General features: G+C 43.3%; 2 protein-coding genes across 3 annotated transcripts; one reads left to right on the top strand and one right to left on the bottom strand.

Annotated features, from left to right (window-relative positions):
* Positions 1-22: 22 nt before the first annotated feature.
* On the bottom strand, positions 23-6,866 carry LOC147220500 (uncharacterized). The gene is made up of 2 exons (XM_086171571.1): positions 6,607-6,866; positions 23-1,727 (listed from the first exon to the last, which is right to left on the bottom strand). Exon 2 carries the CDS (start codon positions 1,719-1,721, stop codon positions 1,344-1,346), a length of 378 nt encoding a protein of 125 aa, XP_086027697.1. The 5' UTR covers positions 1,722-1,727; positions 6,607-6,866; the 3' UTR covers positions 23-1,343.
* Positions 6,867-11,170: 4,304 nt separating this feature from the next.
* On the top strand, positions 11,171-16,564 carry oxnad1 (oxidoreductase NAD-binding domain containing 1). Of its 2 annotated transcripts, none has more exons than XM_086171783.1 (8): positions 11,171-11,310; positions 12,583-12,680; positions 13,013-13,076; positions 13,196-13,299; positions 14,546-14,687; positions 15,546-15,794; positions 15,879-15,987; positions 16,094-16,564. In XM_086171783.1, exons 2-8 carry the CDS (start codon positions 12,589-12,591, stop codon positions 16,249-16,251), a joined length of 918 nt encoding a protein of 305 aa, XP_086027909.1. In that variant the 5' UTR covers positions 11,171-11,310; positions 12,583-12,588; the 3' UTR covers positions 16,252-16,564. The 2 variants fall into 2 exon arrangements, with proteins under 2 accessions (XP_086027909.1, XP_086027911.1); XM_086171785.1 differs by having other exon boundaries at positions 11,200-11,311; positions 12,572-12,680.
* Positions 16,565-16,948: the final 384 nt, after the last annotated feature.

Genomic DNA, 16,948 nt, shown 5'->3' with positions numbered 1-16,948 from the left:
TGTATTATCAGTAAAGGACCATTACAAATCATACTTAAATTTTCACTAATCCACAATTCTTGTCTGTTTATAAAACCCAAGACAACGGAAAATTGTCCATATATATAAACAAGTATGTGTGGGATCACGTTCCAAGCTTAATGTACTTCACAGTTACATAATAGCATATAGTTACAACTATTTTAAAATGTGGGAAAAACATTGACGTGAATATTTAAAGGGGGAATAAAATACCCATGAGCAGCTGCACCCCGCTGTGCAAACACACACACACACACACACATATATATATATGTATATATATACATGTACACACAAACATGTATATTTATCTCTGATTGAAGTTCTGATTCTCCCTGTACTCGAGCAGCAGTTTCGCCTCCTTGTGTCAAAAACACAACAGTGCAGCTGAATGTAATTATTTCACAATGGCGTCTTTTTTTAAAGCGCGATTTCATCGACCCGGCCAGGGCGTAGCGGTCGGTCTGTTTCTGCAGAAGCGTCAGCGCTACAGGCGGATGGCGGCCTTCCTTTGTTTGACAGAAAAAAAACTATTTGAAATCACACTTTACTTTGCTCTCTGAGTTTTACAGACACATCAGACGTGAGCAAAAACCTCACGGGTTCCTTTGCTGACTTTTTAAAAAAGTAAATTATTTACACCTTAAAACTTCTCATCCCGCCCCTTCCTTTTTGGATGATATATGCGTTTATTGGTATTTTCAAATACACGGTTGGCAAAACGATGCTCTGTCTAGCTCCGCCCCTTTCATTGATTGGATGCGTATTGGAGCATGTGCATTAAGGCTGGGGTACATAAGTTGCATGTCACACACACATACACACACTCAAAATCATACAGTCATAATGGGCAAGTATTTGGATTTATTCCCTTCATTTGATTATTCAACAGAAATTCATAATTTCCTTCATCACATCATCCGACCTCCTTCACTTGATCTGACGGTGTACGTCTCACCTTCATAAAAGCACACACATGCATCTCAATACTACTTGCAAGCATCCGCACCCCCCCAACACACACACTCTTACTTTGCAAAGCAATAAAATAATCCCTTCATTTAAAAAAAAAAAAAAAAAAAAGGTGCGTCTTCCTGTTAAATATGGACTTAACTGAGGCAGCAGAAGCTCAAAGGGAAGAAACAGGGTGATTGATGATTTTTTTTTTGGGGGGTGGGTGGGAGGGGGTTCAACGCCAAATAAATAAGTCAATAGGTGCAGCGTCAAAGTCAAAGTTGAAGGCGGAGCCTCTTCTAGTCCTCAAAGTGCAAAAAGGTTTGTTTGTTTCAAGCTCCTCCGTCACCTACTCCACCTGCAGACAATCACCGGACGTCCTCTTTCGCGCCGGACGCCATGTCGTCCTCCAACGGGAGGCTGGAACGCACCCTCCTCTTCTCCTTGTATCGGCCCGAGCGGGAAACCTTCATGTTGCGCCGGCAGGTCTGCTCGTTGAAGACCGACTCCAGCTTGGAGTCGTCGTAGGTGTCGTCGCTGAGCAGCGAGCCGTTGTTGGGAGCTTCCTGCTGGGGCGCCGCTTGGTCGTTCTTCGGCGCCGCCGCGAGATCCTTCGGCCTCTCGGGCGGCTGGGCGAAAGGGTCAAAGTCTGCGCCGAACACCGTCGTCGAGGTGGCGTCCTTGGGGCCGCCGCTCTTCTTCTTCGGCAGGAAGGCCTTCCACCATTTGGTCCTTTCTGTCGTCATCTTTGACTGTGGGGACACAAGCGTCGGCCATGATTCAGACGCGTGATGGGATTTCGTCATCGATCAGGCCGGTCAAAAGTCCGGCCCGCGGGCCAAAAGTGGCCGATGTTAAAATTTACTCCGGTGCACAGCTTCCGTCATAAAATCAGTAATATGCAGCCGCCAGCACTGTTACAGTACAGAACTGTACAATACAGGGATTCTACTTTTGACTAATATCGCTATTAGTGTTATTTTTCTGTTCACATGTTTTGAATTGAGGAACTCATAATGAGCATTTAATAGTGAGTAATATGTAATGTTTCAAATGAACCTGGATAAAGTTTTTTTTCAAGACAGACTTTTTCCTCATTTTATGTGATTTTCTTTTTTTTTTGAACATTTATCAGAACAGGTTCCTTAACAGAGCCACTCACATTCTTACAAAACCTCATAACAAGATACACATTATACAATAGTCTTTATAGGTCACTTATTTCCTCACTAGCAAGCGAAAAATAAAATAAAAACAAAAACAAAAAAAAAAAACACAAAAACAAGCCAGTTTACTGTGACCATTTTATGTGCAATTAATAGAAGAACTCTAATTTTATGTGATTTTCAAATATGAGTGATTTGAGTAAAAACTTTTGATTTGTGTTCGGTGTTAAGACATGAAAAATATGCCACTTGCAATTAAAAAAAATATGAAATAGTTAATTTGCATTTAATGTTAAAGGTTCAAAGAATATCAGGCCCTCACACGTTTTAACATCGCTAAAAATGCAAAAAGTTTGGGCACCCCTGATGTAGACTAATCTACACAGACCAAAAACATGGGCTCAGTCAGAACTCTGCATTTTTAAAATTCTAAATGAATTAATGGCATATGATGATATGTATAAACAAAATATGTGTTGCATTTTTTTTTTAAAATCAATGAACAACTGCAGAGAAAACCAAATGACATTTCTGCATGCAACAAAACATTTTGAACACCCAAAAAAAAGATGTCGGGTTTAAGGTTACTTTTAACCAAAATACTAACAAAAGCCGAACTTAACTAATCCACCGGCAGCAAACTAAACTGTGTGCTGGCGCGTGCAGAAAGAGCAACAAAAATATTTTTTGTTTGACTTAGATATTACAAGATCACCATAATATCCAAATTTAAAATTAATTCTAAAACCGACCGAACTAAAATAAAATACATTTTAATTAAATATTTGTTTGTTATTTTCAAAAGCCACAGGGAGCCGCTTCAGAGGTATCACAGAGCCGCAGGTTGCCGACCTCTGGGCTAAAATAATTGGAGACCATTTATCATGAGAACGTGTCTTTATATGAACGTGGAAGTTCTCGGTCACCCAGGTCATGTTGGATTCTTGTCGTAGAAACTGGACTTGAATTTCTTCACTTGAAATTCTGAACTTAAGAACCATCTTTAAGTGAAAAAAATTCAAGTCCAGTCGCTTCGACTTCAACAAAAATCCATGGAGAGCATGGTTGCTCCCGGAAACGGAACATGGAGAGGAACATTCAGTTACTAAAAGGAAGTTCTATCAAAAAAAAAACTCAGTTTATCAGCTCATGCATGTTTCTACCCTCACCTACAATCTTGGGAGTGAAGGCCTAAAAAAAAAAGTGAAAATGAGTTTCCTCCTCTGTATGGCGAGGCTCTCCTGAGGTCAGGGGTCGGCAACTCATGTGGCTCTTTCATCTTTACACTGTGGCGCCGAGTGGCTTGGGAAAATAAATTATAAATATTTAATTGAAGTGTATTTCATTTGTGTTATTTTCTTTTTTTTTTACTTTTAGTTCTAAGTTGGAAGATTATTGTGATTTTGAAATATTAAATAAAATTTTATTCATTATTTTTTGCCGCTCAAAATAACGTCACCCTCGCGGAAGCCGGTATACCCGCCAGCCGGTTAAGTCCCGATTTGCAGACGCTGTGCGCAGAAGTTCAGGAGCAGAAGTCCCATAAACCAGGTAAAATAAATATTTATGAAGATATCTTGCAAAAAATAATTTTTTATTGTTTACTGAGACAGCGATTTTTTCCCGATTTATTTTTGAAATTCAGGTCAAGGCTCCGCTACACGCTCTGAAAGCCCAAAGCTCAAAATGAGTTCATTACATGAATAAAATGTAATTTTCTCTGTAATACTTTGTGAATTTCAGAAGCAACGCACTACACATTTGTTTATGCAAAGTGTAAAGGTAATAAAAAGCAATTTATACGGTGGTACCTTAATTTTAGACGTCAAAAAGTAATTGCGGCTCCCAGTGTTTTTTTTTCCCGAGGAAACCGAGTCCAAATGGCTCTTTGGGTGTTACAGGCTACCGACCCCTGTGCAAGGTGATAGGACACCTCCCCGGTGAGGTGTCCAACCAGTGAAAGACCCGGGACAAGCTGGAGGCACTATGTCTCCTGTGGATTCCCTTGCAAGAGCCGGATGAAGTGGCCGGAGAGAGGGTTTTCTTGGCCTCTCTGCTTGGGCCGCTGCCCCCACAACCACGGATAAGAGGCAGAAGATGCCTCCGTACTGTCAGTTTCAGTTTGACAGTGTCAAACAAAACTCCAACATGAGCGTATAGTCAATCGATATGACACATGAACGAGGACGACAATGCCTAAATACGGTGCGAATGGGACAGTGAACACTTGTGCGAGGAACGAGTGAGTGAATGATTGCATATCTCTTACGGCAGGGGTGGGCAAACTTTTTGGCTCAAGGGACGGATTGACTTTTCAATTTGACAGACGTGCCGGGTCACCGCAAGATACCTTACATATATAAAAAAAAAAAACGCATTTCTAACAAGACATATCAGACAGGATAAGACCACCTCAGTTTTAAAGGCTCTGACGTTTGCTTGCATTTCAAGCACATACCGTTTTTTTCCTTCGCGTCAGCTCATTCACGTGTGTCAATACGTCCACAGTAAAGGCTAAGTGTCATTCAGCTCAGGAGAGGTAGCTCAAGTAGCTCCAAAAATTAATTATTCTCCGGTTTGAGCTCCCTCATTCATTGATCCGAACATTCAATCAAGTAGGAATTCTTTACCGATCTTTGGCGGGCCGGGTTGAAAAGACCAACGGGCCGGATGTGGCCCGCCGGCCGTAGTTTTCCCAGCCCTGTCTTACGGTAATTGTGTGTGAATCACATGTCTATGTGAAGAGTGAATGGAAGGGTGAATGACAGTTGCATGCCTCTATGTAAATCGGAGTGAGTTCAGTGACGAGCGGTGAGGTTCATGGCTGGTGACGCATTGTTTTCTACAGCCGCAAGAAAAATCCCTGGAATCACGAGCGCCCCCTACCATGAGGCAGGAGAACTGCGTGCCTCACTTGGTGGCTCTTCGCAGATGTTTTATGATAGCTCAGCACAAGAAACTAGTAACACACATACAGTTGTTGACAAAAATAACAAAACAATGTAGATTGGAAATTCAGTTCGTATTTCAAAAGTATTTAGACATTTTAATAGCAACATACAGAGACAGCAAGACGGTCTTAGTGCAGAGCATGCCAGCTGTCAGCTGTCATTGTGCAACTGAGACTCAAAAGTATTCTCACAGTAAATGTGAAAACCAGCAACTTTGAATAAAAATCAATCTAAAACTGGTGAAGTTAAATGAAAAATAGCTTTATAGTGCAAATCACTGATGATATAACCGTTTAATTCTTTTTCATTTTACATTTTTTTTCTTTGCAAGTGAGGCACGGCCTCTCCTGCCTCCCCTGACTGCACATCACCGGCCGAGTCGCATGACTATAAGACTGCGTGAACGTCTCTGTATTTGAAACGTCAGACCTCTCACCCAAAGACAGCCGGGATAGTCACAAGATTAGCTCTACGCAGAATGAATGAATGGCTGATGCACAAAATAGAAGCAGGGAGGAGTGGAAGCCCTGTACCACACCACAAACTGCACTATACATAATTCTCACTACTGTTATTTCTGGACTAAAAGCCACTACTTTTTACACACGCTTTGAAAACCGCGGCTTAAAATAATGATGCGCTAATTGATGGATTTTTTGGGGGGGCAAACAAACTTCACACCTCTAAAACATTTAACTTTCATCAGCCGTGTTACAGGCGCTGTTTGGGAAAAAAAGCGTTTTCGGTACGTATTTGTGGATGTTACTGGTATGTACTTAATTAAAATTTAAACAAAAAGTTTTTGTGTAACATCTTTCTGTGTAAATATCTCATGTTACAATGTGGACACCTGCGGCTTCAGGACAAGGGCAGCCTATATATATACTGCTCAAAAAAATAAAGGGAACACTTGAACAACACAATGTAACTCCAAGTCAATCCCACTTGTGTGAAATCATAGTGTCCACTCAGGAAGCAACACAGATTCATTTTGACTTGTTTTAAGGACATTACATCAAAGTTGGATCAGCCTGGAGTTTGTTTTTACACTTTAATTTTGAGTGTGATTCCTAATCCAGACCTCCATGGGTTGATACAATTGATTTCCATTGATCATTTTGGTGTGATTTTGTTGTCAGCACATTCAACTGTGTAAAGACCAAAGCATTTCATAAGAATATTTCATTCATTTAGATCTAGGATGTGTTTTTTAAGTGTTCCCTTAATTTTTTTGAGCAGTGTATATACACATATTTAGATTTTTAACCGGTGCGGCTCATACTCATTTACGCTTAATAGTCCATACATTATGGTAAATACTAGACTATCTTATTCCCCCCCTTTACTCAGCTGTCGTATAATAACCCCTCTCAGAGGACGACACCACCGCTAACCAACCCATACTGTGTACCGGGTGGTTGTAAAACTGGTTTAATGAGTCGTGAGAAAAGAAACGAGAACCCAACAGTGATTCACCGGTGAACAATGCGCGGGTGGGACAGGTGATCGCTTACCTGAGCTGGATCCAGGTGATGTGGACGCAAATGAAGACCCAGAAGGAGAGGGGCGGGGGGGGGCGCAGGGTTGGCACGGTAACGCAAGGCTCGAGCGCTTTTCTTCAAAAAACGCCCATTTTCACAGGTGAGTCTGGGTTCACTCCCGCCCCCCTCCCCACCCAACACACACACAGACACACACACACACACACTTCAGTCCCTCCACTCTTGAATCTTCTCTCACAGATGTGGACGTGGAGGAGAAACGTTTATAAAGGAGCGGCTTTGGCCGACTGAACCGGCAGGTTTGCGTCTCCGAAACTCCCTATTCCTGGGTCACACCTGTGCGCGCTCCTGATTGGCCGACGCTGGCACGCAAAGAGGGAAAGGGCGTGGACTTGTGGTTGCCTGGCAACACTCCACCCCGTTTCCAATGTGGTGACAGGTTAAAAAAAAAGTGTGGGGGTCTGTCAGTCAGATCACGTGTGATGTGACGCGACGTCTATCTTTGACCTGTTGTGATAATAACGTGAAAAATAGTGGAGAGGAAGGCATAATATCACCCACCCCATCCCCCGATATCCTAAAGTAGGTGTTAGTTTATTTTCAAATAAAAGGAGATAAAATAAATGATAACGCATAAATAGATGCGGGATTTTTTTTTAACAAATTAAATATTAAATTTAATTTTTTTTTTTTTTTTTTTTTTTTTTAGAGAACTGTAGACAGAAATGTGCTGAAGGTGCTGATCAAAACTCATCAGGGCTGGTCATGTGGCCTTCCCAGAGTAGGACACACTAACTTGAAAAAAATAAGATAGAAAAATTAACAAGCACATACAAAATAGAATAAAAGTTTCAAAAAAAATCAATAATCACAAAACGAGGAAACAGACCCAACAAACAATACACCGGGCTGCTGACAAATTACCAACACACAAAATAAGCAAGAATAAGTGTAGCTGCGTAATTAAATTAATCCAACCAGAAAATCATTTTATTTAAATTACTCAAGAAGGAAGCAAGAAATGCTAATGCAGTCTTTTAAATGATTCCAACAAACTGTCTCACTGAAAAATAAAAAAAAATATATTTTCCTGGGACAATGGTAGCATTAATAGGGGTCAGCGCCGGCGGCCTTCTGCCTCAAGCAGCCGGTCAGAAGGAGCACAAGAGGAAACTGATATTCTAGAACTTGATGAACAACCTGCAGGGGGAGGGAAGGGCGGAGGACAGGAACTTGCACAACAATGCCGTGAGACTTGCATTAGGAATTTGCTGTATTTTCTCTTTCGGGAACATACCTGGGGGACTCCCTCTCTTCTCAAACCCCCGCCTCGGATTAAACTGCACCTTTACTGCCTCGCAAAATGCAAAATGCCCTGAGCTTCATGCAGTTTGATTACAACCTGCAGTTGCACACATTGATTGTAGACCAGTGAATATTTATATCTATATAATTTGCTAAAGCTAAATCCCTTATGTATTTATGGGTTGTGAAATGCGATTTAATGTGATATAAGCTGTTAGCAAATTAATAAGGTTTTATGTTCTCCCTTTAATCTGGTGTCCTATCAGGAAAAAAAGGGCGGTTTCACTGAAAGTGGATCGGTATCAAAAAGAATGTGCTGGAGAAAAAGTGGAGACGTGAGCTGCTGATGAAAAGTCATGAAACTAAGGGTGATTTTTTTTTATTTTATTTTATGTCATAATGCACTTTTAAAATACAGAGGTTCTTCCTCTTTTCCTTTCAGCTAATCAAGTTTCTCCATCTAATCCTTTTTCTCTGTAACCTCCTATCTCACATCAACTACCTTCATATCCTCATCTCACACACTTCTCTGCCACCCCAGATGTCCTCACACGATACCAGAGCTCCTCTCTTGGCACCCTGTCATTTTCTAGGTCTACAAAAACACAATGCAGCTCCCTCTGGCCTTCTCTGTACTTCTCTATTAGCATTCTCAAAGCAAATACTGCATCTGTAGTCCTCTTTCTAGGCACGAAGCCATACTGCTGTTCACAAATGCTGACTTCTGCTTTCAGTCTAGTTTCCACTACTCTTTCCCATAACTTCATTGTATGGCTCATCAACTTTATCCCTCTATAGTTGCTGCAATTCTGCACATCCCCCTTATTCTTAAAAATGGGCACCATCACTTTTGAAAACGCAGAGCATTTTACTGGATTTCAATTATAGCCGCCACCAACCGCATTGTGCCATTTTGGGCCATCGGCCTGCAGAGAGGAGGCGCAGCAGCTGGTGGGATGGTGTGAAAACCACAACCCTATCCTGATAACGGAAAAAAGCAAAACCCACAGAGATAGTTGTGGACTTTGGGAAAAAAAAAACGGCACAGCCGCTCTGTACGCCCACATGCCCGCCGCCCAACCTCACAATATCCTCCAGAAGAACCATGGAGATAATTCTGAGAAAATCGCCGGGACGTTGCACCTTAGCACTGCATGAACTTTCCACCCTGGTGTGTCCAATGAGGAAGTTCTGCCGCATCCGGTGTCTCATTTCTTTGCACCCTTACCCACATACCCTTTCAATCGCTTTCTATTTATTCAACAACGGTCACATTCACTATTGCAGGGCTGGGGGCGGCACGGTGGCGCAGCGGCTAGCCAATCCATTAGCCTCACGGCAAGAAGGTCCCCGGTTCGATGCCGAAAGGAGGGATCTTTCTGGGTGAAGTTTGCATGTTTGCATGCACCACCTGTTTCTGCTTCATCACACAGTCCAAAAACAGGACTGTGTGAATGAGTGAATGTCTCAATATGACATGTGAAGAAGAGAGTGAATGGTTGTATTTCGATATACAGGTGCTCGGTTGCACGTCTACATGATGTGTGAACCACAAAGAACGTGAATGTGACGCGAATGACGGAGTGAATGGTTGTTTTTCTCTATATGTGACCCTGCGAGCGATCCAGGGAGCACCTTGCCTTTTAGCCAATGACAGCTGAAGTGCTCGGTGCTGTACTGTGTATATTAATTGTACACAAAATTATGAAAAAGTCCCACAACCCTAAATGCAGGATAACCCCGATAGATAAAGAATGAATGAATACTTTTTTTTTTTTTTAAATCAGTGGCTGGGACACTTGCAACCTTATCTCATCCCGTGTTCGCTTGTTGCGCGTGACAATAAAGTCTAAGCCTTAACATGAATGCATGATGCGTGCTCATGTGTGTTTACACGCGGTCATTGTGAAACAGTGAACATTTTCCCCAACCCTGCGGATGTGAAAGACAGGTTAAACCAAGGCGTGCTCATCATGAGAAAGAGAACAGGAAGGCAGCCAGTTAGACAGGTAGAGTCAGCTATCAAAAAAAATCCTAAGTGGCTACTGGGATGGAGGGTTGTAACAACACCCAAACAGAGACTTGGTTTAATAGCCCTCTAAGAAAACACAAATCTTCTCAACATGTTAAACACGGGTGCGTTTGTGTGTGCGTGTGAACTGCGACTGATACTTTTCCGCATCCCGTGCCCAAAGAAAACAAACGATTGTCTCGTCTAGAAAACTCGGGTGGAGCACGTCACGTTGTTCGAAGTGTATTGCATTGTGTGCTCGCGTTTTTGTCCAGGGCATTGCATTGTTTAGCCGGCTCGGCACAGCGCGTTCAGGGAGTTATTGAGCCAAAGGTAAGGCGAGGACTCTCAGCAGAAACTCAGCTGAGCTTCGACTGTGTCGAGTGCTCTTGTCACTTGAGATGAAACTGTATGGAATGAGGAAAGGAATTTGACTTTTCTTTTTTTTTTCTTTTTCACATTTATTTCTTACATACAACAGACAGAAGGACAAAACATTGATGCGTTGTCATAGAAACACATAATAATAAACCCTCAACTCAGCCGTGCTTTAATCTCAAAAACAATCTATTTACTTGTCTTGAGGGACATTTATGGAAAATCTGCTTCTAGTTTAATCTATAAAACCTCCAAATAGCTATTGCAACTATGTTCATCGCAAATTATTAATTTAATAGAACCAAAGCTGTTTGCTTTCCTTATGACACATTTCTAAAGCATATTTGAGGATCTTTGGTGTCACTTGAGGGCTAGCCATCCATGTCAAGACTGCAAAGTTATATAAAAGAAAAAAAAAAAAAAAATTTATATATATATATATTTATGCGTGTGAGTGTGTGTATGTATTATCAGAACAACACTCCACTTGAAGAGGCAACACTATGCGACTTCAAGACACAATAAAGAATAAAATTAATTCCTTGATGATATTGTCGTCTTTGCCTTTCAGAAACTCAAATAGTTTAAATATGGATTTTTTTTGCTGCTTCATATCCAATCAGCCATCAAAATGTCTTAAGAGAAAGGGCAAAATGCAGTAAAAGTGATTGTCTGCGAGTCTGTCTTTTCAATTTTTTTTTATTTCAGCAATTCTATTTTTTATTTTGTCTGAAATGTATCAAATGTGTGAAAAATCTTAGACACAAAGAGACAAGCAAATAAACAGTAGATAAAAGATCCATAGTTACTGTTTGCTAGTGGTTGTGACGCTTTCCCCAAAATGTCCACAAGGAGGCGCTGTTACGACATGTCGTGGTTAGAGCTACTCCCGTTTCAGAAGAAGAAGATATCCGGCTCACACAAGTGGAAACCTTCATCATGTAACTTTACATGTCAAGGATATTCCGGAGCGACTTACACATGTATAAAACATTGAACAGAAATATTATCATTTCGTAGAGGTAAGAATATACATTGACTAATGCTATGATCTTATGTTCTTTACAAAGCAATTCAGCGAGTTCCCCCCTCTATAGCTAGCACATTAGCTACCGAGGTAACATCAGCTGCATTACGGAGGGGTTACATCAAGCTGTTTATATTTGACAGTTTATGTGGTTGACGTTTAATGTTGACTCACATGTTGTGTTTTACTTTTGATATTCGTTAAAATGCCACGCTCGGTCGATAATTGGAAGTCCATTTCTAAACGTGTTTTTGTTTTATTGCCTTTTCGAGTCACACTTACCTGAAAGTGATTAGTCATCACGATCCGAGTCCAGCTTCCGGGATGATTTAGCTGCTCAAAGCACCAAAAACCCTAGTAATCGAAGTTTTTTCTTTTTTTCGTTTGTTGGCATATTAGCTGACTTTTTTATCACTGCATGGTGATTGCTTGAAGGCGTGTGACTAGCTGTACAGGATGTTTGTAGGCAGTGACTATTGACGAATGACTGACATAAAGAATATATTTAATTACACAGGCACAATTTAGGAGTTGTAATACCGTCTTGAGTTGCTATTTTCTATGTCCATGCGTCGAAATATGCAATAAAAACAACGATGATGCTGTCAGTCAATTAGTTCTTGCAAGAATTTAACTTGTATGGTGGTGTCCGACAACTATCTTCTGATTGGTCAGAAATGATAGGTTTGCCACAACTATCTTCTGATTGGTCAGAAATGATAGGTTAGCATGGCTAATAAGAAAATGCGGAAGTGTCGTTCCCTAGGAAGGCTAAGTAGTGATTGATAGTTTTGAGGTGGCGGTGAAGTGTGTAAATGTACCTATAGCACATCGAATAAGGAACAGTAAGATACGCAAATGACTTGTGGTTCTTGGAAAGAAATGTCCGACCCATGTACAACAGATTGTGATGATGTTGCGACGGATTAGCATAGTTACCAATTGCCAAACAGCGGATACAGATAAAGAGGTGGGCGGAAATAGATCCCCGTACTCTATAACTTTGTCGCAGTGGCCCAATCCTCACATTAAACACTGTGAAACGACATGAGTGTCTAACTCTATGCCGTTATCACCGAGTTGTCGGTGCAATGTTTAGATTCCGTCAGATTCCACCCCTGGATACGGTAGCCGTGACGTGAGCTGTAGTGGGCGGGCTTCATCGAAGTAAAAGCGTCGCGTTCAGATGATATCCGCGGTTGTACTTCACTTCCGGGTGCCAGTTAACGCGAGATGTTGTGGGATCTCCCCTCTGGCGTGAACGCAGGTCGCCATGAGCGTCCCGTGCATCCTGACCCGCACCGGCCGAGGTCTCAGTCTGCGGTGTCCTGCCGCCGGTCTGCTTCACCGTCGAACCCCAACACGGTGAGTTTCTTTTATTTCCCCTCCTCCTCTTCGTGCCTCATCATTTTCCTTTTATAATCAGAGAAATTAAGTCCTGCCGGGTGTACTTTGCAAAGTTGATCAATTTCATTTAAGTCCTGGACAACTTTCTCCATTCATTCCGTACGTTACCGTATTGCCTCCCGGCTTTTACCGAATTTTAGTGACAAAATTATGGAACTGAAACAAAACACAACAACTCTCTTGGTTGTGTCATACTCCTGGATAATAAGGACAAAGTTCAGATTTAAAATGACATAACTTCTAGTCAAAGGCGCCTCAATACACCTTGACCGTTATCTTCTTTTTCGTAGAAATATGTCCTCCAAAAGACAAATGGACCATCTCGAAAGGAAGGCAAACAACAACAGACAAAATGTGAGTTTACACACCGATCTTGACTTGATTTTGTTTTTTTTTCCTCCATTCACTTCGGGAGTGTCAAACGCTGACCGGGCACGAACAGGACAATGACACTGTTGGTAAACTCCACACAGGCCCTGTATCCGGCCCAAGTGTGCGGCATCATAAGTGAATCGGAGACGGTGAAGCGCCTGAGGATAGCGGTCCACCCAGACTTTAATTTCAAAGCGGGACAGTGGTGAGTGGACACTTTTTGTCATCTGTTCAATAAACTTGTTTTCATCATTCCTCTCGTCTCCTGACATTGTAGGATATCTTCGTCTCGAATAGACAGCGTAGAAATTTGTGTCGACGCTGATTAATACATTTCGATGCTTCCGCATTTACCACTGTTCTGTCATGTTTTCCCTGTCTGTTTTTTATTTTGAGATTTGATCACAACATATTGAATAACCCGTGCTAACTTGATTCTCATGTCACTTTGACAAGCTTTAGTAGTGACTTCTCAACACCAGAAGAGCCTGCGTAATTGAATCTTACCTTTTCCCCCCCACAAGGTGGCGGTGTTGTGTAGCTTGAGCAGCCACCGGGGCTTTGACATCTTTGAAAAGTTTAAATGTAAATTTTAATCTGAATCTGTGTAATCATTTCCCCAGAGACAGTGTAACTGCCAAGACGCGTATAACGTAGATCAGGGGGGATCTATTCAAACATTCGGGCGCGTTTTTTAAATACCTGCGTAAATGCTAGCAAATATCCCCGTGCGCATTTCTTGCAAAAACAAAACACCGGCCAAAGTCAGAATCTCGCGTCCCTCAGTCGTCCGCGTTAATTACCGTCCCACACACAGGCCGCCATACTGAAGGTGGGCGGCGGCGAGATTTTACCGACGGCAGCTGGTTGCCCCCGGAGACAACCGATAATGAATGCAAATTGAAACAGTTCTGAGTTTTTAGCGTTTGTGAGGACGGCTGTGGACTTGCGCGTCTTCCAGGTGGAGGTGGTGGGTGGAACATATGAGTTTTTTCACGCCACCTCCATATTCATGACATGGCTGAGGGCCGCGTAGTCAGATGTGTCTCTCGAGCGGAACGGCAGTCCATTGTTTTGGGCGGAATATTAGCATGTCGCCGCTTTTGCCGTTCTCCCGCTGAGGCCTGGCTGACGGACAGGTGCCGCCACGTCGGCCGTAAGAACGCAACACAACACTTTGAATAAACTCACCCGTCGGCCACTTTCAATCTGGGCTGTTTTTCTTTTTTTTTTTTTTTTTGTTCTGCCTGCTCTCTGGAACAAGCGGAGGCCAAAGGGCACGTCTGTACACACAATCACAACCAGACCTACAATCCACTACAAATTTCTGAATCAACAGTTTTTTGGCTGTTTTTGTTTTTTTTTTTTTTGGGTCACGTTCCCGGGATCTTTTTCGGCCAGATGTCACGGATAGCGTTTTAGATTTAACCGTAATGATTTTGTCAATGCAGGGTGGATTTCTTCATTCCCGATGTAGAGACGGTGGGTGGGTTCTCCATGTGCTCCAGCCCGGGTCTGCTGCAACGGGAGGGGGTCGTGGAACTCGCCGTCAAATACACGACGCACCCCCCTGCGCACTGGGTCCACACCGCGGTGAGTACAACGCGCAGTAAAATGCTATCCTTCCCTTTTACCAGAATGCCAAGCGCCAGTCCGTTAATTTTCACTGGCAAATTTGGATCGGGTGAGGCTCGCCAGGTGACGCCTCGGTGAAGTCGCGCCGCCGCCATTTTTGAACTGAAACGTGCACTGAATAAACCCTAAAAAGCGAGAGTTGTCATAATTTGGACGCCCGGATCGCATCTGGATTTCGAAGCCGTTGACTCCACCGTCATGACGTTACCTATTTGTGAATACAAGACAAAGGAATAAAGAAAAAAAAACACATCAAAAAGACATTTGTATCCCGAAGTGGCCGTTTCATGCCGACAGGAGACTTTTCATCCTACAAAGCAGGCAGATCTCCTTTTCGTCTCATTCTGGATACGATCCGACTGCTACCTCTTAAAACTCCTGGACGAATGTGTTCTGACAATCTCATTCTTCCTTTCTTTCCTTGTGTTCTGTTGGCAGCTCCCGCATGTGATGCTCGGCCCCCGGTCACCCGCTCCGAGCCTCCGCCAAATAGATAATAGCCTACGATGCGCGGCTCTCGGCACCGGAAGGCTCGTTTTTGTTTGATATTTTCCTCCTGCAAGAGGGAAGAGTTTAGCGGCGGTAGGAGCAGATTAGGGACGCGTTCTGCTTACCCGCGGATATCAAAAGCAATGGAAGGCGCATTTACTCCTCCTTTGGCTTTCGGTGGATAGTTTACTCGTGATATCTTAGGTGGATTATTATGATTTCCTGCAGCTCAAGTGACTTTTTTTAATCTCGCATCTTAAAAATAAAAGACGAGAAAGCGTTGTCGTTTGTTTTTCGCCATACATCTGATGATTTGCTCCCCCCCAGTGCAAAGTGGGCTCCCGCGTGGCCATGCGCGTCGGCGGGGACTTCTACTTCGATCCGCTGCCCTCCGACCCCGCCGTGGATCTGCTGCTGGTCGCCGGCGGCGTAGGGATCAACCCGCTCTATTCCATTTTCCTGCACACGGCCGATCTGCTTCGCCTGACACGCACCACCGCCGCCGGACGGGAGCCCAACGTCGGCTCGACACATCTCTGCTACAGCGCCAAGAACACGCAGGAGTTGCTCTTCAAGGTGCGTCCTCGCGTTGTCTGATTGATTTCTGAATGTCAAGCGCAACCCGCTCAAACGTCAGCTCCTTCACGTTTGCCTCGCCAGAGCTCCATCATGCAGACGTGCAGGGAGTTTCCCGACCGGTTCTCCTGCGAGTTCCACATCACGCGGCAAAGCGCGGATGTCGACCCGGACCTAGACCCGTTCGTCAGCCGTAAGTCACGCACGGCCACCACGCCGTTCTCACTTTCCGATCCAAACCGCAATGATAAGCTCGAGCAGCAAAGCCACCGCTCACCGGCCGACCCGTTTCCTGACAGGCAGCAGAATCACAGAGGAGGAATTGCGAACGCACGTGGACCCGAGGAGGACTCTGTGCTACCTGTGCGGGCCGCCGCCGATGATCGAGAGCATTTCAAAAACCCTCACAGACCTGGGCTTGCCGAAAGACAGAATCCTCTTCGAGAAGTGGTGGTAGTCATGAACCCCCCCCCCCAATCACATTTATTGACCTCCTTGGTTTTGAATTTTGACCCTCTGCCAGAATGCTTGGGTGTGGTGAGAGTGGAGAAGAGCCACAATATTTAAAAAAAAAAAAAAGTGTTTGAGAACGGAGGCAGGCGCTCAGGCAGCAGGAATGAAGTGATCATTCGCCGCCTGTAGCCATCACCAGTAGTTCACCATCTGTGATGGACTCGTGGGACCTTCAGCAGAACCTGCAGAGCAACAGGATGCAAGGCCAGTTCTCAGGTCAACAACCAACCTTTTTTTTTTTTTTTTTTTCCATTTCACATTAAATGTGCAGTTGTGTATTTACAGTAAACACGTCCACACAAATGCCGGGTGGAGGGCAACTGTGTTGCAACCCATCGCAAGCATGGATACTACAAGATCTAGCAACTTCTCACAAAGAACTAACTCATACAAGACCAATAGGATTCCAATAGAGCTTCGTAATCCATTGTGTTATTGGTTTTGATCGAATGGGCTCGTCGATCAGTACCTTAGCTTGGGACCCTGATGGCTCAAATGCTTTAAAAAAACAAAAAAAAAAGTTTGCAGAAAAACAAAAAAAGAAAAAAACAGGAGACTTAAGATGTCGACATGTCCTGCCGAAAACTGAACCGCCACAACTGTGACCGAGACATCGCAGGTCAAACCTCGACACTTGAATC

Source organism: Fistularia commersonii, chromosome 24 (assembly GCF_037954325.1).
Source record: "Fistularia commersonii isolate RoL2024-O1a breed Wild chromosome 24, RoL_Fcom_v1.0, whole genome shotgun sequence".
Taxonomy (NCBI): Eukaryota; Metazoa; Chordata; class Actinopteri; order Syngnathiformes; family Fistulariidae; genus Fistularia; species Fistularia commersonii.
This window is presented reverse-complemented; position numbering and strand designations above follow the sequence as displayed.

Coding starts and splice junctions, on each gene's coding strand:
- LOC147220500 (XM_086171571.1), bottom strand. CDS start 1,721: ATGACGACAGAAAGGACCAAATGGTGGAAGGCCTTCCTGCCGAAGAAG.
- oxnad1 (XM_086171783.1), top strand. CDS start 12,589: ATGAGCGTCCCGTGCATCCTGACCCGCACCGGCCGAGGTCTCAGTCTG. Junction 12,681..13,012: donor CACCGTCGAACCCCAACACG/GTGAGTTTCTTT, acceptor TCTTTTTCGTAG/AAATATGTCCTCCAAAAGAC. Junction 13,300..14,545: donor AATTTCAAAGCGGGACAGTG/GTGAGTGGACAC, acceptor TTGTCAATGCAG/GGTGGATTTCTTCATTCCCG.